This window comes from Corylus avellana, chromosome 10, assembly GCF_965113065.1.
Source record: "Corylus avellana chromosome 10, dhCorAvel1.hap1.2, whole genome shotgun sequence".
In the NCBI taxonomy this organism is placed as follows: domain Eukaryota; kingdom Viridiplantae; phylum Streptophyta; class Magnoliopsida; order Fagales; family Betulaceae; genus Corylus; species Corylus avellana.
This window is the reverse complement of record NC_142499.1, coordinates 14648036-14673532: the sequence shown is the minus strand read 5'-3', so window position 1 is coordinate 14673532 and position 25497 is coordinate 14648036. Positions and strand designations below refer to the sequence as shown.

At 40.4% G+C, this 25497-nt stretch overlaps 1 protein-coding gene across 2 annotated transcripts in view; it reads left to right on the top strand.

Annotated features, from left to right (window-relative positions):
- Nucleotides 1–8743: 8743 nt before the first annotated feature.
- RGD3 (ROOT GROWTH DEFECTIVE 3) overlaps nucleotides 8744–25497 on the top strand; it is a 50233-nt gene continuing 33479 nt past the window's right edge. The window contains exons 1-6 of one of the 2 annotated variants that reach the window (XM_059572376.2): nucleotides 8744–9049; nucleotides 9695–9792; nucleotides 9943–10037; nucleotides 13930–14135; nucleotides 14285–14339; nucleotides 15627–15708. In XM_059572376.2, the coding sequence (XP_059428359.2) occupies nucleotides 9744–9792; nucleotides 9943–10037; nucleotides 13930–14135; nucleotides 14285–14339; nucleotides 15627–15708 (487 nt within the window). In that variant the 5' untranslated portion in view covers nucleotides 8744–9049; nucleotides 9695–9743. Of the gene's footprint in view, nucleotides 9050–9694; nucleotides 9793–9942; nucleotides 10038–13920; nucleotides 14136–14284; nucleotides 14340–15626; nucleotides 15709–25497 lie in introns of both variants that reach the window. The other variant, XM_059572375.2, reaches the window with a different exon arrangement.

Below are 25497 nucleotides of genomic sequence, written 5' to 3'. Positions count from 1 at the left end.
CAACAGACTGAAAGTGATATTTCTTTTTTTTTTGGGGGGGAGGGGGGGGGGGGGGAGGCTTGGCCTATACCGGCCACCCCAGGTCCCTCCCAGAGTGGCAAGGAAAACTTGGAGTACAAGTTGCTGATGTCAACAATCAAACCCCTTGTGACATGTGGGATGATGACGTCATCATTTAATGCACTCCAAATGATGTCACTGGCTTGCTAGGCACTCCTAGCCACTAGCATGTATGTCATCTAGATGACATAATTGAGCCCTTCACTTACACATGTGCTGCCACATGGTTGCCTCTCATTGGTTGCCTCTCATTGGTTGCCAACCCAGTATGCCTTTTCGGTCCATTTTTTACTCCTTAAATGAACTTCGATTGACTTGAAATTTTAAAGGTAACTAGATGACTTGTAGATGAACATTTTGATATATTAATTGAAGTGTTTAGACACCATTTGCCCATTATTTCATGTGACTAAACGTCTTAGGCACATACTCACTTTAGTTCATTTACGACCCTTAAACATATCCCAATCGATCTCATAATACTTTACTTGCAACATTTTGATGATTTTTTCTATTATTTTATTCGATCAAAATTCTCGGGCCTACATTAACACATTTATGAATTTTGACAGATATGGTTTTTGTATTTATATAATATTTTATTTCTATTTTGAATTGTGTTTATTATATTTTTTATATATATAATAGGAAATAAATAAAGAGTACAAAAAAAAGGACATTACATTTTATTATTTTAGTTTTATCCATTAAAGATAAATTCTTGAATTCGCCAATCTGTGTCACTACTCACAGATTGGCTCAATGCTCACCAAACTCATATTCTGCCCCTCACCCTTGTTTACCCATATGAAATAATGAGTTTTATATCTTCTATACATTGTTTAATTTTAAACCATAATTTATTTCATATAGCTTAAAACTTGTATTTTGTTGCTAAGTTTTTTGTTTCATCAATCATGCATGATTCATTTGAATTTTGATTACATAATTCTTTAATTGATACATAGGGTCCTAACTTTGATTATATGATATCTTGAATGTAGTTAAATTCTATTTTTTGTTATCTTTAATTGCACCACAATTTTGCATTATATCAAACATAAGCTCTTCCAAACTTTCAATTAATCCTCGGTCATCAATGTAGTAGTGTATATAAAAATATTTAATGAGGACACATCACTTGTGAAGTTGTGCACGTTGAAATTCTTGATCTTTGAGTTCTTCAATCTAAAGAAATTTAAGCGAGTGTCTACCTACAAGTATTTATTGGTAAATTAATTTTAAGCTTTTCAATTTCAATATAATCTTGGTAACAAAATTCAAATATGGGGAATATCATGTTATATCCTATTGTTGGGTCTAGATCCAACTCGGATGGACCTATCTCAGGCCCATTGGAGGGCGCAAGCTGAGCCCTTCATGAGCATAAGACCAAGAGGGCCCACACGAGACCTTATTTTGCAATGTGGGGGTGAAGGGTTGATTGTACCAATATAGTTTGAGTCTAGTACACTCAGAGTTATGGAAAAGATACGAGAATCATCCCCCCTATCGGAAGAGTAGTTCACAGTTATTAGGGAATGCACAAATTTAATGCATTTATGACGATCATACGAGAAGTTGCTCCCCACCTCGAGAGAGTGGCCCATATTTATTAGAGGGATGGCGGGTTTGGCGCATTTATGGCAAGGGTAAGGGAGGTCACTTCTCGCCTCGAGAGAGTAGCCCACATTTATTAGAGGGATGGCGGGTTGGGGGCACTTATGCCAAGGGTAAGGGAAGTCGCTTCTTGCCTTAGGGCGAAAGTGTTTGTTCCAACTAAATATCCATCATTAGAAGAATCACGTAACTCGAGAAGAGGGGTTGGGACCCCTGACCCCCCATTGTACGATGATTGACATGCACAAGAAGAGGGGTCGGGGCCTCTGAAGCTCGAAGAAACCCCGTGGGATCCAGAAAGTCCCTATTTATAGCACTGAAATCGGGTAATACTTTAGACTTCGTTTTACCACATCATAAATATTTTTCCCCTAACCTCTCAGTGCTCTCACAAAATGCCCAGACTAATTTCAGCATCATAGTCTCTATCATAGTAGCCCATCGGCCTCTAAGCCTTGTGTTTTGTAAATTGTAGTTTATCCAAAAGATAGGAGGAGCGTTATATGGCTGACGTTGGACCAAAGTACATGCAAGATATTTTGGGCTCTAACACCTACATTTGAGTGTTAGACTTGGGAAAATGTCTTATTTTGTTTGGGGGAAAATATATTTTATCATCCTAAATTATCACTCATTTTGTAATTATGCCTCAAAACTTTAAAAAGTGATATTGAGGCCACACATACTACCATTGTGTGTCAAATTAGGCACTTTTACATTTTTCTCCCAATAATATACCCTTGAAGTTATTAATAAATAAAATTTAAAAACATATAAAAATAGCCATTTGAAACAAAAATTAAGGGGGCTAATATGGAAGGGCGACCCCTTTTTGGTGTTTTGTTTTTGTTTAATTTTTAATAGTTTTAATTTTTGCAAATGGTTATTTTTTTTTTAATAAATTTAAGCTTATTTTGGGGAGAAAAATGCAAAAAATGCAAAAAATGCAAAAATTTAAGTTTACTATACTAGTATGGGATGCCCTAATGCTACATTTTAAAATTTGGAAATAAGTGCATAATGAATAATAAGTCAAAAAGTATATTTTTCCCTTTTATTTGAAAACCACGTCTAATTTTAGAGTGGGATTAAGAGTTTGTTTAGGATTACATTTGAGAAATAGAGCTTTTAAGTCAAAAAGTACTTTTTGGCAAAATCTTTATTTTTAAGCTTATGCTAAAAGTGCGTTTTGGCAATTTTTAGGCTTTTTGGACTCTTAAAAGCGCTTTTAATTTTTTTTTTATCAAACTAGTATTTTGTTCTTCAAACAGACTTTTTGATTATTAAAAGCACTTTTAGGCCCCTCAAACGCAATCACAAACATGCCCTAAGTCATTGACTATGAAAATTACGATTAGAGCTAATTGAATATATGGAATGTGATACCCATATTTACTAATCAAAGGATTATCCATATTAAAAAAACAGGATTATCCGTTTTAGTAAATAATTATTATTACTACTTTTCAAAATTATTTTGATGAATGGAAATTAGTTCTTGGACATGAGGACTATTGTGCCACGTTAAGAAAGCAAAGACAAATATAAGAAAAAAGGAAAAAAAGAAAAAGAAAAAGAAAAGGAAACTTTATGTTGGAACAGTTTCTGGTACAGTGGTCTTTAAGGGGATCCAAGCCTCCAAGCCACTCCTTTCTTCTTTGTGCTTCTTGTCAAACCTACAAAACCAGAGCAAACGTTAAGAGGATGAGACAGGTGGTGGTCAGTGGTTCCTCCTCCGATGCTTAAGTCAGTGTTTGTGTAAACTTAGTATATAGCTTAGAGTTGTCTTTCTATGTACCCCTGGAGTGAGGTCATTTATAGTTGATCATGCAGAGGTGGCTATGATGACCAGGCGGAGGATCTAGGATTTAGCCGTAACGGCCGGCAGAGTTAATACTCGTGTCTCCTGTCATTATGATTGGCAAGAGGCCGTTACATATATTGATAGGGTTTCGAGGATGGGGCATAATTGTCAGAAGTCTTTTAAGAGCAAGATCATAATTGTTCCGATGATCTTGCTATGTGTGAGCTATTCATATAGTTGAGTTATGTCCTGACTATGATGGATGCATCTGGATGTTAAGTGTAGGTGATTCATTGTGATAGAATAGTCGGTCTTTGGTCGTCCAAGAGTGTAAGAAACGACGCCGTATCCATTGTTTTATGCTGGGTTGCATTCATAGAGCCTATTTGGATGCATCGGGCTTTCTTGGGACATTGGGCCTTTGACCCATGGGTTCAAGTGATGGGTTTATGTGCAACAGTTACCCCCCGAATTCCTTTTGCCGAGACTTTGGGAGGAGAGAATTCAAACTTTCGATCTTCTTATAGTGTTCTTTTCTTGAGGGTAGACCGTTCAAGTGCTCTTCCCTACTCGGTTCCCTGTAGCCGTTGTTCTTGGCGTCTTAACCATTTATGGAACTTGACACTTGCACGTCTCGGATATTCCGAAATCTATTGCAATCTTATGATTTTTCAAATCTTTTGCCTCTATCCACGTAAATGTGCTGTCGTTTGTCCACGTGTTCTTCTGGACGTGGTTCGAGAATTGACAAAATAGGTGTCAACTTGTGAATGGCGCCTTTGGTTGCGTTTTTTGAAAGGAAAGATGGCTTGAGTCTCTTCAGTTCAGGCGTGGTTGCAGGCTCATGATGTCCCTGTATTAAATGCCCTGTGCCTTGTCCGAGGTTTCCCATTCTATAAAGATTTCGTCATCGGCCTTCATTGCTTAAGTCTTCTAGATCTCCATTCATCTTACTGGAGCTTAGTGCGTTTTGATTTTTCCAGTGATCATGTCTTCTCAAAAGCTTCCAACACAGGCTGGCGAGGTTGTCGACGAGCAGTCATCAGAGATTCCTCTGATTCGTCGTTCAGGTGGTTCTTCTGCCAGAGTGCGTCCGGTTGGTGAAGCGTCTCCTTCATCCTTGCACCTGGACTTTTTGCGTCGGCAAAGATCCTATTTCTCGGTGGAGGATGAGAGGGTGCTCCGCCATAATCATGACATTCCTTCATTGGCTTCTCTACATTTCCCAGATGGCTCCACTAGGATGGTTGGTGGTCCTGTCGACATATGCGTTCATGAGCGTATGTTTATGGCAGGGGTTCGTTTGCCCTTTTCTCCCATAGTGAGGGAGATGCTATCTTTTTTGGGGGTAGCTCCTGTACAGCTGATGCCAAACAATTTGCGATATTTTATGGCTACGCTTCTATTGTTGCCTTCCGTATTTCCATTTCCGGGGAAGACCCTGTCGATCCCATACATATATGGGCCTCATTCTACCTTACTTCCGAGACAGTAACTTTCATGGTTCGTGGGAATAACCAATTTATCGAGCTCGGGAAGACATACTCCAACAGTAAGCATTGGGTGGAGCAGTTCTTTTACATATCTGGAGCTTGGGAGGCGTCGACGTCTGAGGCTCTGCCCCTGCAGCATTCCGTTCCCCTAGAGTGGGTTGTCTCCCGAGAGAGCTGTAAGTGATCTCGGTTTTTCCTCTTTTCTTCTTTATCCTGCTTTACACGTCCTTATTTCATTTTCCTTGGCAGGTCTCGGAAACAAGGGAGTAAACCCTTAATGAAAAAAAATCCCTCGGAAAGAAGGGAGTAAACCCTTAATGAACAAAAATCCCTTGTCTCGAAAACAAGGGAGTAAACCCTTAACCAAAAAAAATCCCTCTTCATTGGAAACAAGTGAGTAAACCCTTAACAAAAAAAAAATAATCCCTCGTCTCGGAAACAAGGGAGTAAACCCTTAACAAAAAAAATCTCTCGTCTTGGAAACAAGGGAGTAAACCCTTAACGAAAAAAAATCCATCTTCATCGGAAACAAGGGAGTAAACCCTTAACAAAAAAAAAATCCCTTGTATTGGAAACAAGGAAGTAAACCCTTAACAAAAAAAAAATCTCTCATCTCGGAAAGAAGGGAGTAACCCTTAACCAAAAAAAATCTCTCGTCTCGGAAAGAAGGGAGTAAACCCTTAACAAAAAAAATCCCTCATCTCGGAAACAAGGGAGTAAACCTTTAGCGAAAAAAATTCCTCATCTCGGAAACAAGGGAGTAAACCCTTAACAAAAAAAAAAAAATCCCTTGTCTCGGAAACAAGGGAGTAAACCCTTCACAAAAAAAATCCCTCATCTCGGAAACAAGGGAGTAAAACCTTAACCAAAAAAAAAAAAAAAAATCCAACCAGCAAAACAAACAAACAAAGCCAAGAAGAGAATTCATCACCCAACTCCAGCGAAAATCACGCCAGGAAAGCAGTATGCGACACATCAATGGAATCCAAGGTAAATGTTTCATTGAAGATTTTTTACATTACAGGAAGATTCAATTACAACAGCCACAAAAGATCAAGTCAAAGCAGTTACATGAAAAATCAAGCAACAACAAACATTCAGCCGCTTATAACTCCAACTACATCAAAAGCATCACATCCGGGCTCAATCTGGTACTCTACGTCCGAAGAGACATTGTACAAAGAATCACATTTGGGCAAACACCCAGGAATATGATGGACAAGAAATTTAAGGCCCTTGGTGGGCCATTGCCGTTTATATTGACGGTTACTCTTGGTGACCTTCACGAAGTCTTCGGCACTTCTCCTCCTCCTTCAGAAGCAGTTGAGTAGAAGAGTAAATGTCGGAGGCTTTCTTCCGTCAATTTTCATGAATACCGACAAGATAAACCTTGAGATTCGCGATTCGCCGATTTTGTGACTCCAACTGCCGATCTTTCCAGGCTATTTAATAGTTCTTCACCTCAATATTGGCCATCAACTTCGTCAACTGATTGGAGCGATCTGCTAAGCACTATTCCCGTGCCTCCAACAACAAACGTAGTTCGGCAACTTCTACCTCAGAATCGCAAAGGACACGAGAATGAAGCCGCTTAGCTGGTGAACAGGATGAAAAAGCAACATCCCCAGGAGGAGGAAAGGTGGTAGAAGCGGCTGATGACTCTGTCTTCGCCAAACTCCCAGATGAAGAAGTAGAAGCCATGAAGAAAGAAATCAAAGTGAAAGAAAAATCGAAGTCAGTTAAATGAAAATACCTTACATCCAAAAGAATATTTATAGTACGAAAGCCCTTGGAAAATGAAAAGTCACCCTTAAATGTGAGAAGATGCTCTGCGTAGAGTTGCCTAGGAAATCCAAATGACGACGCCATATCCAAAAGGCTAATGGAAGACCGTGCAAGAAAATGATGATCTCCGAAATCTAAAACGATAGATACCAAAAGGCTAATGGAAAATTTAATGACCGAGGTTTAAAATTACATTTTAATCCTCAGCCATGGGGGGTAGAACACCTGACCACAAAGTACAACAACAAAGACATTCAAAAGCATCCAGAAATATCAAAAGGCAGTCAAAGCATCCAGAAACACCAAAAGTTCAAAGGCAGTTCAAATATGCACAGAGCAAAAAATCCTTACACAAACAAAAAAAATAAAAAGAGATTTAATTCTGGGGAGCTGCTCCCACATCATCAGCATCATCATCTATGATAATCTCGGGACCGAAAGGCTCAGGGGGTAAGTTCGCTTCCGGTTGGAACCCGTGCACATTGATTTTCGGAGCATCAGGAATCAATTCTCTACCTGCATCAACCATTTCGTCAACAGCAGCAACACTTCACTTAAATTCCCAAACCTTCATCAATTTTGCAATTATTTTTAAAGTTAAAAAAACTTTCAATTTAGTAAATCCAATTTTAAAATGTTTGCAATATCACCCACCTGGTATTTTTATTTATTTATTTATTTTTGAAAAGAGATCCAAATTTCATTAATCAATAAAAGCTTGCTTCGCAAGTACAATTTCTGTTACATATTCTGGATAAGAATCCCTCCACATTTGATCCTCACCTATAGTTGTTGTCAACTTTGCAAGACAGTGGGTTGCTTCATTTGCAGTTCTTTTAACATGTTGAATTTTCCAGCTTTGCGTGTTGTGAAGAAGGATTTTCGCTTCATTAACCATAGCTATGTAATTGTGCCAACATGTCTCAGTAGTGTTCAATGCATTAACAACTTACAGGGAATCACCCTCCAATATAACCTGCTGAAGACGTAATTGGCAAGACAGCTCCATAGTCATTTGTGCGGCGACTACTTCAGCTGTAGCAGGATCCAGGATATAGGGTCTTGCTATACATCTCGCTGCTACCACCTGGCCTGCATGATTTCGGGCAATGATGCCAACTCCCATCCTCTGTTGTGATTTGTCTATTGCCGCATCCCAGTTGAGTTTAATGCAATCCGCTGGTCGTTTACTCCAAGTCATTGCCGCATTGTCACGAGGAATAGGATCCCATCCTCTCAAGCCTAGTTCAGCTTTATTGAAGGCTTCTAGCTGATCTATTGCCAGTTGAAGAACTCTAGACGGTTGGATCAAATCTTCTCCAAAAACCACCTTGTTCCTCGAGAGTTGCCGCGCAACACATGCTACCAGCTCAACCTTCGATTCCTCCAACTTGTCTAGCAGCTTTTCTATAATACTCATAAAATCAAAATTGTCACTAAATCCTAATGGAGGAGGCCTTAAAAATTTCTAAAATGCACTTGTTTTTTTTTTAAAATTATTTAATTAAAGTAATTTTGTAATTTTATAAATTTTATAGGGGTATAAAGGCCATTTCACACATTTTCCATCTGATTTAACCCCAAACCTTAATGGTAGAGATGCCATTGCAAACATTTTAAAGTTTGATACATTAAATTGAAAGTTGTTGAACTTTAAAGAAACGATTGCAAAAGCGATGAAATTTCAAATTTTTTTTTTAGGATAATGTAGGTGCTGTAAAAAAAAATTAGAACATATTAGCTTTACAATTAGAATTAAATGTTAACCTTTTTTACGAGATAAAAAAGTTAAATTTGGACCGTTAAAAAACTATAATATTTACTGCAACCAAGTCAAATTCCAATTAAATTACGTAACACCCTATAGCCCCATGGCCTTCATTCAGAGGGTCGAGGGTGTTTTGGTAATTTAGGGGGTCCCATTCGCACCCATTCTCTCCATGGTCGTCCCTCCTCCCCTTATTCACACTTGGCCGCCACACTCACGCATCTCTTATTTCTCACTTCGTGCCCAACGCCACTCACCCACCAGCGGGCAAAATCACCTCGGAGCTAGTCGGATCTCTCTATAAATAGGCTCTAATATCATCGTATTTTCTTAGATTTGAGTCTGCCAAGGCCGAAACTAGCCTCCTCTGTAACGGCCAGACCACACGCCCATCGCTCTCGCAGCCTCATCCTCGTCCTCGTCGGATTCCAGCGTGCCATCGCTTTAAATGTCTGCTTTCATCAAACGCGACTGACCCGCTCGGTTTTCTTGCAATTTCCTCCAACTGAATGCCACCCGGTATGCAATCAAGCCTCATTTGTAATTTCTGTATGCCATTTTGATTGGATTGGTTGGGACTTGTTAAATTGTGAAGTTGAGAGCCTTACTCATGTGTGATTTGGGGTATTGCTAATCTGGTTGTTGTTTCCTCAAATTGAGGGTTTAAAACTTTATTGGGGTGAGATTATCACTAGATTGGGGTTAATTTTAGAATTTATGGTAATGAAGTCAAAATTTCAAGTGTAATTTGTGTATAGAAGTGAAATTAGGGTTCTTGATGGGAACTTCAATTGCGCTGAACTATAACTGGTTTATGAATAACTTTAAGTATCTTGTTAGAAATCAGGACTTAGACTTATTTTGAGTTTCTAATTCAGGGCTTGAATCTATGAAATTTGCAGTGTATTTATATTACAGTAGGGATTGTAATTATCAATTGATAGTTTTGATTGGATTGAGGTGAGTGTACCTTGTAATATTAATGGGGAAAATCATGCTGATTACAAATTGATAGATAATTGGGGTTTTGTGATTCTTTTCATGATTACCTATGATTGATTGGTCTGCTATGAAAATGAGGCCTATATTTGTGAGTCTAAAACAGCAATAGCAAAGAATTAAGGCCGGTTTATGATTAACTAGTAATGGTGGTGTTATATATAGAGAGATTCCAGAGGCTAAGTTGAGCAACAAACTATTGGAATGATTTAAGATGGCCCAGCAGTCATCACGTCTTCAACGCCTGCTCACTCTCTTGGATGGTATCCTTTCATACTTAATTCTTTTTCATTTTTGATTAATTGCACTTATTTTTACTACCACTTATTATGTAATGTACATACTTGTCTTCTGGTTAAACTCTGTGCAATGGCTATATGAAATGAAATTTTCTTTGACAAAAAACCTAATAGCTGGTTCAACGCAAGCAACAAGATTTACAGCTGCTCGTCAGATAGGGGATATTGCGAAATCACATCCTCAAGACTTGACCTCTCTGCTGAAAAAGGTATTACTTATTGCTGTGTGTTTTTTCTTTTGGTTGAAATGTTAATCAAGATTTTCTTATGATATTATTAATGGTATTGCTTTTTATGTGTTATGTGTATGGATGGATGGGTATGAGTTCACTCTTCGTTTGAGGTTTGAACTTCAACTTTGGGTTGAGCCTCCATTTCTTTTTTTGTTAAGTAATAACCAGTCTTATTAAAAAGGGGCCCCAAAGTACATAGAGAGCACACAAAAGGAATCACCTAACTAGAAAGGGAAAAGCGAACAAGGAAATCATCATAACTAATCGACAAAGGGGACACAAACGCTGCAGTCCAAAGATACAATGTATGAAAGAAAGATGATAAAATGTCCTCTAAGGACCTTTCTATTGGGATGGGCCTAAAGCCTAAATCATTTTGGGGCTTAAAGATGAGGATTGTGTTTAAGTGGAAGAAGGTTAGGCCTCATCACTCGGGTCCGGATTCAGAGACTCCTGCGGGCGATGTGTTGGAGCAAGGTTTTGTAGAGGGTCTTGGGGATGCATCAACGAAGATGGCGTCTATGGTGGTTCAGGGTGATCTCCTCAGGAGCGTGGAGTTTGTCGCTGAGGCATCGAAGCTAGCTTCTCCCATTTTTGTTGTCTCTGATGGCTTCTCCGATGTACCTAGAGAAGGTCTCGCCCCTGCGATGGTGTGTTCGGTGAGTCCTCAGAGCATGGTGAGTGCGGACCTAGGGTAGACGGAGGCTGCGGTGGATTCTATTTCTCTAGCAGTGGAGGAAGACTCGGTCAAGAGTGATTGGAAACCTTCTCCAGCGAAAGGTTTGCTCTGGCAGGGATTTTTTGGGTCAAGAACTATTTCTCCATCTTCGCTTGAGGTGAAGGAGGGGTCCTTGTCGACTCTAGCTGATAGGGAAGACTCTTCAACTTTTTCTTAAAAGATGGGTCCTTCGAGAGCAGAGTCACATGCCAGTCATACAGTCTCGATGGCTGCTCACCTAGGGTTTTCTGGTGGCTCTTCTTCTGGGGAGGCTGAGCTGGGTATGAGAATTCGCCTCTCTCATCCCGGAATGACAGAGAGTGGAGCACGTATTTATTCTTTTGTTTCCACATCTCAGCTGGGGTATTCTCGGACAGTGAAAAATAATATAGGTAAGCAGCTGAATAAGAACAAGAAGTTGCTGGCCGAGGTTGTTGCGGATATTCCGGTAGTGGGGGTGGAGGGTTCTTCCGAGGTGGTGATCGATGCGATGGAATTCGCTCCCACTTTGGGATTGATTGGTGGGGGTGACTAGAAAAGCTTTTTGAATCTTTTTTTCATCCATTGAAGAGGATCGGAATGCTCCATTTATTTTGGGGCTAAAGGTTGTGGCTCTAGTAGGGTCAAAGGCACTAGTAGGATCATAGGCAGGGTGGCTTAGGTGAGCTTAGGGTTGTTTTGGGTTTCGGGCATCAAGGTCTCTTTAGACTTCTTTTGGGTTTTAGGGTCCTTATATGGGGATTTTTTTTGTGGGTTAACGTGGGTTTTTGCTATGTATACTCACTGTGTACTTAGAGGCGCATTGCGCTTTTTTTTATATATGCAATATTTCTTATATAAAAAAAAAGGTCCTCCAGCGACCTCTCCAAGTCTTCAAAGCACCTATTGTTAATTTCCCTCAATAAACACCAAAAGAGGGAAGTAGGAACCATCTTCCAGACCGTAACACTTCTCCGCCTTCCAAATGTCCCTTCATTCCCAAGCAATGAAATGATTTGTGGGCGTTTTGAGCACTACTAATTCAATATTTTTCATTTTGATTGCTCTGACAGTGTGAGTAATCAATTAATGCGAGATTTGATTTGATTGTTATCGATTGGGGAACTCAATTTTTTGCCATTATCTAGCTTAAAAGTTCGTGAATCTGGCTGGATAGGATCTTTTTTCTTTTATATTTTATTTTTTTATCTCTTCAGTGTTCATTTGTTTTGATAAAAAGGCAGAGTTTCCTTCTATTTCTTCTTCTTCTTCTTCATTATTTATATATTTTTTTTAATGGGCCCCTGCTAAATATTTCATATATGCATGAAGTGTGTTACTCAGGATAAATGATTAAATAATATTGATTTGACTTTTTCAAATTCCTACAAAATAATACTTTAGTTAGTATTTGGAGAGACTGATTGATATTGCAATTTTGAATTGCCCAGAAAGTATTTATCAAGAAAACAAAAAAAAAGCCTAGAAATTGACTTTAGGTTTTAAAAATCTACCAACATACTCATTAACTCTATTCCTTATTCCAGTGGGAGTGGCAAATCGTCTCGGAAAACTACAGAGAGACTTCTTGTGGAGTGGAATTGGGGATGAATTTCAGTATTATTTGGTGAAATGGTCACAGGTGTGTACGCCAATGAAGTTTGGGGGGGTTAGGTGTGCGAAACTTGATTAAATTTAATCAAGCTTTGATGGGTAAATGACTCTGGAGATATGCGACAGAACGAGAGGCATTATGGAGGAAATTAGTGCATATTAAATATGACAGTCATACGGGTGATTGGTGCTCCAAGGAGGTAGGGGGAACGTATGGAGTGGCAGTGTGGAAATGTATTCGAAGGGGGTGGGAAGGCTTTGCACAACATGTGCGATATGATATTGGAGACGGTACAAAAGTACTCTTTTTGGCATGATGTGCGGTGCGGGGAACGCCCTCTGAAACTCGTGTATCCAGCTTTGTTCAATATTGGATGTAATAAGGATGCGTGGGTGAAGGAGTTCATGGAGAGATTGAATGATATTCTTCATTGGAATGTCCAGTTTTTTTCAGCCCGTGCATGATTGGGAATTGGAGGAGGTAACACACTTCTTTGCAATGTCGTACTCCCAAAAAATTAGAGGTGGAGGTGAGGATAAAATTTGTTGGATTTCGTCTAAAAGAAATACCTTTGAAGTGAAATCCTATTATCAGTCTCTCTCTATACTGGCACAGGTGTTTGCTTCGTGGAAGAGTATTTGGAAGGTGAAGGCTCCCTCGAGAGTGGCTTTCTTTGTATGGACGGCGACGGTAGGAAAAATCCCCACTTTGGATAACTTACGTAAAAGGAATGTTATGGTAATTGAGTGGTATTATATGTGCAAACACTGTGGAGAGTTCATTGACCATCTACTCCTACATTGTGAAGTTGCAACTGAGGTATGAAATGTATTTTTTCAACTGTTTGGAGTGAGTTGGGTTAGGCCGCGAAAGGTGAGTGGTATCTTGGAAAGTTGGAGGGGTCAATTGGGTAATAGGCATGCTTTCCGTATGTGGAGGCTTGTCCCATTATGTGTGATGTAGTGTTTATGGCGATAACGGAATGCACACTACTTTGAGGATAATGAGAGCGGCATGATTGAGTTGAGGAAGTTGGCATTACATACTTTGTTCGCTTGAAGCAGGACTTGGCCGAACTCGTTTGTGTCTACTTTTTCTGATTTCCTAGAGCTTTGTAAATCTTTTTTGAATTAATAAGGGTTTCCCTATATACCTCTTGTATACATGGGTTGCGCCCCTCTGCGCGTTTGATAATATACTTATTACTTTTAAAAAAGAAAACATTGCAAGCATAACGCTCTAATTCCAATTGAATGGATGTGTGTGAGAATTTGTATGTCTCATGGAACTGCATTTACAATCCTTGATTCTGTATATTTGCTGGATCCTATAAGCTCTGAGCTGCTCCCTTTTAATTGTATATATTTTCTCTGAGTGAAGATTTGCTTTCTGACCATATGCAAAAACATTGATTTAATTATATGTGAGTTGCTGTAATTATCAATAGATCTTTGCTTGTTATTTTCTTCTTATGGGATTTGTCATTTGTATTATTCTGTGGATTTTTTGTTGTATCATTTGTCTTAACCCTAGTGACCCAAATTTAGGTTTCTCAGTATCTTCATAGTAAAAACTGGGATACAAGGGTTGCTGCTGCTCATGCGATCGGGGCTATCGCTCAGAATGTTAAGCATGCGTCATTGATTGAACTTTTTTCTTGGGTTGAAAACAAGATGTCTGAGGCTGGGATCTCTGCTGTTGTTGAAGATGTTTTGATGTGGCCTTATTTTCATTCTAAACTTGAAGGCTCTTCATTTAAAAGGTGCTCTTGTATTTCATATTTCTCTGTACTACTTCAATGGATAGAGTTTCTGATCTTTTCATGCAATTATGTGAGTCTGTTTGCAAGCATTGTTTGACCGTAAATCTATGTGCTGTTTTACTTAATTGTGTTCTTTTTAACTGTAACAGCTTTGATATAAACAAGGTGCTCGAGTTTGGTGCTTTATTGGCATCTGGTGGACAGGTATGCAGTCTATCATAGTTCAATGTTAAGAATATTGGTAGGGGATGTTTTAGGCATAGCCTGTTTTTTTATTTTTTAAAATCCTGTTAAGGATCTTAGATAGCTTTTAACAATTCTTTGCGGCAGAGTTGGGGCCATGAAGTTTCTCCTTGGAATTAACAGTATCATGTCAAATCATGAGTTTTTGATTTGAATTTGTTATTTTTTAATTTTCCATCTTCATGTTGGGGCTGTCTATGAAGGATGACTTGGGCATGAGTAGGCGTGGTTGCCTAGTTAGATTATAGATTGAAAACCATTTCACTAATTAGAAATTGTAACATTCAAATCATTATACAATTTGAGTTATCCATTAAAAATTCTAGAACCTTTGATGGCATTGTGTTTTCTTTGAATGAGTTGAGCTTTTTGTTGTTGAGTTCCTTTTGTTGATGGATGTCGATTTCTAGTTGCTCTTCTTTTTAATTCTTTGCTGGATATTATGGATGATTGTAATCTAAGATCTTCATTCTTGGGTATTTTAATCCTCATTTTTGAATTCATGCTCTTTTAATTATGAGAAAAAGAAGAACCAATACGAAATAGCAAGGGGTCGGAGTATTTTTGTGATTAATACTTTAATATTTTCTTGTATTTCAATTACAAGAATTTTTTTTTTAAATTTTTAATTTTTTTTTTTTTTTATAACTTGTCAAAAAAATATTTTCTTATATTTGAAAAGCTAAGCAACTATAGAGCTGTATCTCGCACATACAAGGAAGATCTGAATTATAAAGCTTTTGACCTTTTTGAGATAAGTATTCTGGTTGATCACTTTGATCACAGGTTCTTCTTCCTAAATTGTTGGGGCTTGTCCACTTCTCTTCTACTAGGGCTAAGTTGGGATCCCTGGTCTTTGCTATATTATGTGAGATGGTCCTTTTCTTGATTGTCAAGGGAAGGTTGCTTCCTTATAATTTTTCTTGTCACTGTTAAGAAAAAAAAAATTTTTTTTACTTATCAAAATTTTTTTTTTTTCTTGTCACTGTTATTATTTTGCTGATCCTATGATTTCTCGTTTGAGATAACCCCTACTCCCTCCCCCCTTCCTGCCACGGCCAGGGCCTTCAGCGCCAGAAGTGAAAAAGAGCCTTGTTCATTTGGCATTTAAAATTGCTTAGCTTGGTCAATTTTTTTCTGGTACCATGCAACGTTGATTTTATATATATATATATATATATATATATTTCCTTAGCTTTGTAATCTAATAGATCTATAATAGACATTCTCACATCATTTTTGATTCAGGAGTATGATATTGCAAGTGATAGTATGAAGAGCCCGAGAGAGCGCTTGGCTCGCCAAAAACAAAATCTTCGTCGCCGTTTGGGTTAGTAATGTCACATTTATGTCATAGCATTTTGCATATATATATATGTGTGTGTTTGTGTGTGTGTGTGTGTGCATGCGCGTGCTTGCATGGGGGTATACATACACATATATGTTTAGTATTCATTAAAGTAATGTGTTACTGGCATATATAATTCTAAGTCTTATATTGGCATTTACTACAATCTTGAGTTACAATTGGGTTGGGCGGGAATGGGCTGGCTTTTTGTTAGGAACTTAGTCTGCTGCCATAATATAATCCGATTTGTCAAGACCACTGTTTTTTTAGTAATCATGAGCTGTTTGACCTTGGAAGAGTTTGTTCAAAAACTAAATAATGTAACATCTATTTTAATTTATTATTGTTATTTCCTTTTCTAAACTGGTCATCCAAGTGGGACTTGTATTGATTAGCTATTGGACATTTGGATTTTTTTTTGGGGTAATAAATGAATAGAAGAGATGAGGTTTAATTTGTGTTTTGGTTTTGGTTGTTTTTTTTTTTGAAGGGTAAATTAGATTTGACCTCCCCAAACTTTCATCCCAATTGCACTTATGCCTCTAAATTGCAATTCTCACTTCAATTCAAACTCGTGATATCTTGCCCAAATTACCCCCATTTTAAAGATAGCAAATTTCGAAATTTCTATTGGGCATGTGATTGGGTGCTATAGAATGGAGACATAGAAAATTAGAGGTGCTACAAAAAAGGAGGGGTGTCATCACCCCTTATGTCAATGAGGGTGGCTCGGCCACCTCCTAACCGAGGGGGTGTCCAGCCAGCCAGAAAGAGAATAGGGGTGGTGCCACCCCTGTTGTGATATTTTTGTCATATATCTCCCACCTCTTTGGATTATGAGGTACTTCCCATGTCAAAAGTTATAATAAACATTGTTCCATGAAGAATGTTTAAGGAATTTGTGGGGGAAATATTTTTATGTCAACGGTAGTCTGCATGGTTTCTTTGGTAGTTCTTGGTCCCTTCACTTGGGGGACTCTCTCTCACTCCTTCTCTTGTGATTGTCATGGACACTCTCAGTGGGATTTTCTCTAGTGCGATGGTTGAGGGTTATTTATCAGGATTTTGGGTCCATAACACTAAGCCCCTAAAAATATCCAACATTTTGTTTGTAGATGATACACTTATTATGTGTGATGGCAATCGTGATCGAATCCATAATTTGGGCCACATTCTTGTGTTTCTAGGCCATTTCGGGCTTGAAGAACTTTCGAAAACCTAAGTTAGTCGCAGTAGGGGAGGTACTTCTTAAGGAAGAGCTGGTCGATATTATTAATTGTAGCCTTTCTTCTCTTCCCCTTAATATTTGGGTCTCCCTCTTGGTGCTTCTTTTAAAGAAAAAACTATTTGGGATGGGGTAGTCAAGAAAATGGAAAAAAGGTTGGCTAGTTGGACGAAGATCTACTTGTCTAAGGGAGGGCACCTTACTCTCATCAAGAGTATGTTATCTAGTCTACTAACATACTTCTTATCCTTCTTCCTTCTTCCCATTACCAGTTGGCATTGCTAGGAGATTGGAGTGTCTTCCTAGAGACTTTCTTTGGGATGGACCAGACGGGGAGTCCAAGTTTCACTTGATGAATTTGAAGACTATCTACTCCCCAGTCCCTACAGGAAGGTTTGGGAGTTAAAAATCTCATGTTGTTCAATGAAGCTCTCCTTGGTAAATGGCTATACAGATTCATGCAAAGAGGGGAATTCTTTATGAAGGCAGGTGATTGTTGAGAAGTATGAGGTTTGTAGAGGGGGTTGGTGTTTAGAGGAAGCTTGAGGGCCTTATAGGGTGTCTTTGGAGGAATATTAGAAACATATGGAGGTTTTCCTTCAACCTTGCCTCCTTCAAGGTTGGGGGCGGATTCCTCATTTGCTTTGGCATGATGTGTGGTGCACAGAAGTTGCTCTGACTAGTAGGGAATTTATTCAATAGCGTGTAACAAAGAGGCCTTGGTGCCAGACTGCTTGGATCCCTCTGGCTTTTCAATTAATTAGAATCTGGGTTTTATTAGGAAAGTCCAGGATTGGGAGCTGGAATCTCTCGACTCCTATCTCAATCTGTTGTACTCCTAGAAAACCCGTCCAAGGGAAGTGGATTGTTAGTTGTGGACCCCAACTAGTAGTCACGGTTTCGAAGTGGGGAGCTATTATAGATTGGAGAGCATTGTTCGTTCCCATGTAAAGTATTTGGAAGGTTAAGGTCCCTTCCCACATTGCTTTCTTCTTATGGACGACAACAAAGGGCAGAATCCTCATGGTTGATAATTTTAGAAGGCAGTGATTTCTCTCTTGTGAACTTGTGGTGCCTATGCAAAAAAATGAGACTGTAAATAACCTTCTCACTGCGAGTACACTAGTGATCTTTGCTAGTTGGTTCTCAACTTATTTAGGGTTTCATAGGCTAGGTCTAGTGCCGCGTCAAAAAGATTGCTCACCCAAGTGTAGGATATCGCAATTAATAAAGTCTCGGTGTTCTTCGGCACTTGGTTCTCAACTTATTAAGGGTTTCCTGGACTATGTCTAGTGTTGCGTCAATAAGATTGCAAACCCAAGTGTAGGCTATCACAAGTAATAAATTTTTGGTAAGATCAAGGTCGCTTCATAGGGAATGGTAGCCACTAAGCCCAAGCCCAATCTCAAGTATGAGCCCGCAGTTCGACTTGCTTACAGACGACCTTGTAAGCCCAACCCTAGTATCAGGGATAAGTCTCACCCGGTTCTAGTGTCGCGGGTGATGTTGTCAGACGCTTCCCTGGAGATTACATTGGCAGTTGGTCTGGTCCTAGGGACGTCAGAGACTCTGATGAAGGCATTGACAGAGGTTCTTCCAACGACGGTGATTTTGGATGGGCTTTCTATTGGGTCTAGTCCGGTGAGGCCTAGTGGCGCCGTAGTTGCAAGCTAGTCGCTGGTTTCCCTCTAGATAATGCTAGAATCTCAAATTTCGGCCTCTTCTTCTCTTGTGAAGCACGACACGGTGTTGAAGGGATCCCCCAACTAGTAATAAGTTTTCATCGGCGTGGATTTCTTAGGGCCTAGTAGGCGGTAGTCATGGGTCAAAGCATGATTGCTTCAGGTATGGTCTCTCCTCCATCCACTCCTACGGTTATCTCTGGGTTGGATCCAGGAGGGCCTCGGGCTTTTGATTTGAGGGCAGAAGGGACCTCTAACCTAGTGTCTACTCCCCAGAAGGTTAGGGGCAGAAGGGAGCTCCTAAATTTAGACCTCTCCATTAATTATGAGGCGAAGGGTGCTTCCTCTGGGTGGGGGGAAAGGCAAGTCTCAGGCTGTCTAGCTCTGAGGGCATCGGGGGGTTTGGATTTTGCAGTTGTGGGATTTGGGTTTGTGGAGTTGGGTTTGAGGGCTTCGGTTGGAGCTTCTGTGTATATTGCTTTTGTACTTAGGGGCGCTTTACGCTTTTTTAATATTCATAAAAAAAAAGATGCTGGGGGACAATTTATCTCTTAACTGCGTAGGAATATGAACAAAACACGTGCATCCAAACACTTGCAAATGCCTATAGGATGGTGCTGCCCCAGTAAGAAGTTTGTGAGGTACCGCTGTAGTTTATTCCCTCTCTTTTTGTCCCAAAAAAAATGGAGAGAGATGTCTTGTCCTTTCCACTAAAAAGTGGAGTCATGGAGTGAAAGGTAAACTAAAATTTTTTGATAAGTAATAATGCATTAAAAAGCGCAGAGGGGCGCAACCCAAGTACACATGGAGTATACAAGAGAGCGACTAAGTAGGAGAGAAAGAAGAAGAGAACATAAAGAGAAAATCAGGAAAATTGATCACTAAAGGAGTAAGCTAGCCTGCAGTACATATGAATAAGGTGTACAAAAAGAAGTGAATAAGGTCCTCAAGGTTCCTTGACAAATCCTCGAAGCATCTCGCATTCCTTTCCTTCCAAAGACACCATAGAAGACAAAGGGGAGCCATCTTCCATACCACGGCACTACTGGTTCTACCTCCTGCCCACCAACTAGAAAACATCTCCTTGACGCTTCTAGGCATAACCCAACTCATGTTAAAGCGAGAGAAGATAACATCTCACAATTTGCGCGCGATCCCACAATGAAGGAAGAGATGATCCACGGACTCCCCATCCTCCTCACATACAACAACGATTAATCACAACAATACCTCTCTTCCGAACATTATCCAGCGTGAGAGATTTCCTAAGGGCAGCCGACCATGCGAAAAACGCCACTCTTGAAGGAGCCTTAGTACGCCAAATGCTTCTCCACGGGAAGTGGTTAGGCTCCTTAAAGGCAAGCCTCCTATAGAAGGAACGGACCTCGAACTTCCCTTTTCTTGAAGGGATCCACCACATCCGGTCCTCCCCTTCCCCTCGAATCGAAGACGAATACAAGAGTGAGAAGAAAGAGGCTAAGGCCATCTCCTCCCAATCATGAATACTACGGGTAAAAGTAACGTTCCAGTGAGCCATCCCATTTACACACTCCTGGATATCCGCAATGGAAGCATCCTTGTTCAGACAATATTAAAGAGACCCGGAAAGGCATCTTTGAGAGACGTCTCGCCACACCAACAATCCTCCCAAAATTTGACCTTCCCCCCCAAACCAGTAACTAATCTGAAGTGGCACCGAAACGACCTCCAAATCCCACAAATGTGTTTCCATAACCCCACCCCATGCATTCCACGAGGAACATTTGAACGCCAACCACCCCAAACCACCCCATACTTAGCCACCAAGATGCTTCTCCACCAAGCTTCTTCCTCATTTGCAAATCTCCATAACCATTTCCCCAAGAGAGCTTGATTGAAAAGATGCAAGCTCCGAATCCCTAGGCCTCCCTCAGCAATCGGGGAACAAACTTCGTGCCAATTGACCAAATGGAACTTAGGCTCATCCTTGAAACCTCACCATAAAAAATCCCGTTGAATCTTCTCAATGCGATTCGCCACGAAAATAGGGATGGGGAAAAGAGACAAAAGATAGGTGGGGAGATTGGATAAAGTGCTCTTGATGAGGGTGAGCCTCGCCCCCTTGGACAAATATGAACGCTTCCAAGAGGCCAACCTCCTAGCAATTTTCTCCAACATGTCATCCCAAATAGCCAACTGCTTGAAGGAAGCCCCTAACGGAAGACCCAGATACTTCAAGGGTAAAGAGCTAGTACCACAACCCAAAACGCCAGCCAACTCCTCCGTCTCAACCGAATCTCCGACTGGGATCAAAATAGACTTGGCCCGATTAACTTTTAGCCCTGATACCGCCTCGAAGCCAATAATGAGAGCTTTAATAAATCTAACATGTTCAGAAGTTGCCCCACAAAACACCAGCGTATCATCAGCAAAAAGAAGATGGGAAACCGAACCCGCTCATGCTCCCTGGCACCCACATAGAACCCGTTGATGAATCCCCTACTAATAGAGGCATTAATCATCCTGCTGAAGGCCTCCATGACCATAATGAACAAAAAAGGCGAAAGAGGATCACCTTGTCTAACCCCACGCGAGCTCACAAAAAAAGGGGAAGGCAAACCATTGATCAACACCGAGAACCGCACTGACGAGATACAATGTTCAATCCAAGAGCACAATTTCTCACTGAAGCCGCACCTTTTTAATAAATAGAGTAAAAACTTCCAGTTCATGTGATCATAAGCCTCCTCCATATCCAACTTACACAAGAGACCGGGATCCCCAGATCTGAGACGGCTGTCCAGGCATTCATTGGCAATAAGCACTGAATCCAAAATATTTCTACCTTTGACAAAAGTGTTTTGCGGGTTGGAAATGACCCGGTTCATGACTCCCCTCATTCTGTTGGCTAAAACCTTGGCAATGATCTTATAAATCCCCCCCACAAGGCTAATAGGACGGAAGTCCTTTATATTGGAAGCCCCATGCGACTTCGGAATAAGAGTAATGAATGTAGCATTGAGACTTTTTTCGAATTTACCTCGATCACAGAACTCCACAAAAACAGCCATGACATCCTTTTTGATCACCTCCCAACAATCCTGAAAGAAAGCCATAGAAAAACCATCTAGGCCTGGAGCCTTATCCCTATCCATTTTTTTGACCACCTCCCACACCTCCCTTTCCTCAAAAGGAACTTCCAGACTAGAAGCTTCTTCCTTCTCCAACATATCGAAATGAAGATTATCCAACCTCGGTCTCCAACTGAGAGTCTTTGTGAAGAGTGTCTCATAAAAGCGAGTAATGTGATTACTAATAGCGTCTTGATCAGAGGTAGTAGTGTCATGAATGTTCAGAGACTCAATATAAATCTGTCTACGGTTGGCATTAGCAATCCGATGGAACAATTTAGTACACTTGTCGCCCTCTTTCAACCAACGGATTCTAGATTTTTGCCTCAAACTGATTTCTTCTTGAAGGAGGGAAATTTCTAACTCCCTAGCGAGTACCCTTTTCTTCTCGATCTCTTCCGAGGATACACCTCTCTCTTCCTCCACCCTGTCCAGAGCTTTAAGATCTTCCATACGAGCCTTAATACAAACGCCCACGTTGCCAAAATCTTGAGCATTCCATCTCCTAATATCCCACTTTAGAGCTTGCATCTTTTTGGAAAGAATGAAACTCGGAGTGCCCTGAAAATGATACGAGTCCCACCAGCTGCGCACTTTGCCCACGAAACCCTCCACTTTGATCCACATATTCTCAAATTTGAAAGGCCTTTTACCTCCCCCATGAGAGATACAATCCAAAATAATAGGGGCATGGTAGGAACATACCCGAAGCATCCTCTTCTGACGCAAGTCTGGATGGCAGGCTTCCAAATTCGGGGAGACAAGAAACCGGTCAAGCCTAGACCAAGAATTATTGTTTGACCAAGTAGAAATCCCCCCCCACTAAGGGAAGGTCCATGAGGCCCTGTTCCGAAATGAACTCACCAAAATCCCTCATTGCCGACTGTGAATGAGCTCCCCTCGACCTTTCACTAGAGTAAAGGGTGACATTGAAATCCCCACCGATACACCACGGCACGTCCCAGCAGCTCATGACTCCTGCCAGCTCCTCCCAAAGGAAACGCCTAGCATTTACTCTGATGGACCATACACCCCCACAAACGCCCACTCAAAACCATCCTCAACATTCTTGAAGGAGCAAGCCGCCACATAACTTCCCAACACTACATCTACCTTCTCAACAGCCCTCTCGTCCCACATGAGCAAAATACCCCCCGAAGCCCCAATGGAAGGAACAAAGCACCACTCCACATACGGACATCCTCATAAGCTCCTTACTAAGTTATACGAAATAAAGTCCATCTTCGTCTCTTGGAAATAAACCACATCTGCCTTCCAGCTTCTAAGCAAATTCCTAACCCTTAACCTTTTATCCCATGACAGAATTTTAAGCTTCATGATTTAACTCGACTGACCCTCCCCTTATTTTTGTCCCTTGACGAGTGCCCCAAAAAATTAACAGAGGACTACAAGTTTATTAGCTCCCTCTTACCTTTTATGACTGCAGGAGTGCACACTTCCCTCTCCACTTCTTTGCCTTTGTTGTCAGCCATAAGCACCCCAATGTCTCTTCAAGCTTTCCTTCCTCTCCATCACAAGATAGGCCAACTTCCTTACATGCCTTAGTGATAAAATTCCTCTTGTGCACCTCCAACTGCACCTCCTGTACAGAATCTGGGACAAAAGATTCCTGGGAACTAGAACCCTCCACTGCTATAGAAACTCCACCCAAGTTATCCGTCTGTGATATGCAACGCCCCGGCTCATTACCCCCAAAATACCCAACACAGAAACACCTAGAGAACCTCCTCTCCTGGCCTCCTCACCGTCACCGGCAGCAGACCCAGAGGATTCCGAAGACACCCCCTTACCAGGCTGCTTACCCAGGATCCCTGGACCAGAGTCGCACAAGACCCCCATCAGTGAACCTTGGTCGGCAAGACTGGAAAGAAGCCCCTGCATCTTAATCGGAGAGCCCGACACTTGAACTCTGAACTCCATCATCGCCGTATCTTGGAACATGGAGCCCGCCGTCGACTTATCTCCCGAAGCGCCATCCCTTGCCGGAATCTTCCTCGCCGCCCCCTCACTGGGCAAATCTTCCTTTGTCGGCACCTCTGCCGGAGGTGTGGAGGCAATCTCCAGGGCCGAAATGACGTGGGCCTCCCTGTCGCAGAAACACAACCCAACATCGGGACTAGTAGAGTTACTGACAACTCCCACCGGAGTCTTTTGACCTCCCATCGAGCAGTCCAGCTCACCAACTGGAGGACCCAACATCAGAGCATCTCCCAGACCACCATCCCTTGCCGGATTCTTCCTCGCTGCCCCCTCACTGAACAAAACTACCTCTGTCGGCACCTCTGCCGGAGACATAGAGTCAATCTACAGGACAGAACCGGCATGGGTCTCCCTGTCGTAGGCCAACGACCTATCCTCGGGACTTACAGCGTTACCGGCGAAGCCCACTAAACTAAATTAATATAAGTGGATTAGAGAAAATTAATGGGAAAACATTAGGGTTTCAAGGATACAGCTAGCATTCTATTACGTATTCTTGAAATATTTTTTTACTCAACTAGGTAGATAATCGTTTTCCTAATTGGAAGATAAAACAATTTTTTGATAAATAAATATAACATACATTGAACATGGTTTGATAGAGAATTTGATTTCAATAATATGTTACAAGATAAATTAAGCATTCAATATATTTTCGAATCATAACAAATCAAACAAAGTACGCTTTTGAGATAACAAAAAATCATAATGAATCAAAATAAACTTGTCAACATGAAATTCCTCGCAAAATAAAATTGTCCCCAACATTTAATCATGAATCTATAAAGTGTGAACAAAATAGTTTCAATAATGCATAATAAAAATACTAGGCTTCACCCCTAGCCCTAGCTAGAAGATTAGTCGCTCATAACTATTAGAATAAAACTCATAGTTAAAGTACTAAACATTAAACTCATAATAAGAATTTTGTCTCAAAACGCTGAAAAAATTCCAAAGCCTTTGTTGTTGCATGCAGTGCCCTCCAAAAGTAAACCTGAAAATAATTTGAGACCACCTTGTTTGCTTCGGTCTCTTTTGTAAAGAGCCTAAACCCTCTATTCCTTTTCGTCCACACGTCTTTTAAGTGACCTATCTAGTTTACACTTCTTTTTTTATTTTTTTATTTATTTTTTTTATGTTTGTTTTGTTAGCTTGAAAGGCCCCTTCACACACGTCTGTGTCTTTTTTTCTTCTTTTGGTTTTACTGTTCTTTTGGCCCCACCTTATGTTTCCTCCTTTGTTTTGCTTTTGTCTTCATGTTTGTGGGCTGCATGAGTTGCTTTCTTATTTCTTCGTCTTCCACTCACACCAGCTCTTTCTCTTTCCTTTCTTTGTGTTGTTTTCCTTCCATTCATTGGCCTGGTTTAGCTTGGCTTGGCTTAGTTTTTGTCTTCTAGCTTCGGCATTTCTCTTGTCCTTTTTTTTTATCCCACTTCCTACAAAATGTAATTACTTGCATTAATACTTTATTTAATTTCAAGTTTGGTTATTAAACAATATTCTGCAAATAAATATAAAATGAAAGAATTAAAACAGAACAAGGTGTGATAATGCCTACTTTAATGAATAAAATAGGCACATTTAAGCTATTATCATCTAGCAACATCCTAGAGCTGCCTAGTTGTTGGAAGATCTAGTAGCATGACATCCCAAAGAGGCCATCTGCAAAGTTATTCCCACTTTCTTAATGTAGAGCATTTAGAGAGAAAGGAATTAGTGTCTTTTTGAGGACTTCAAGTCCAACGTGCTTTCT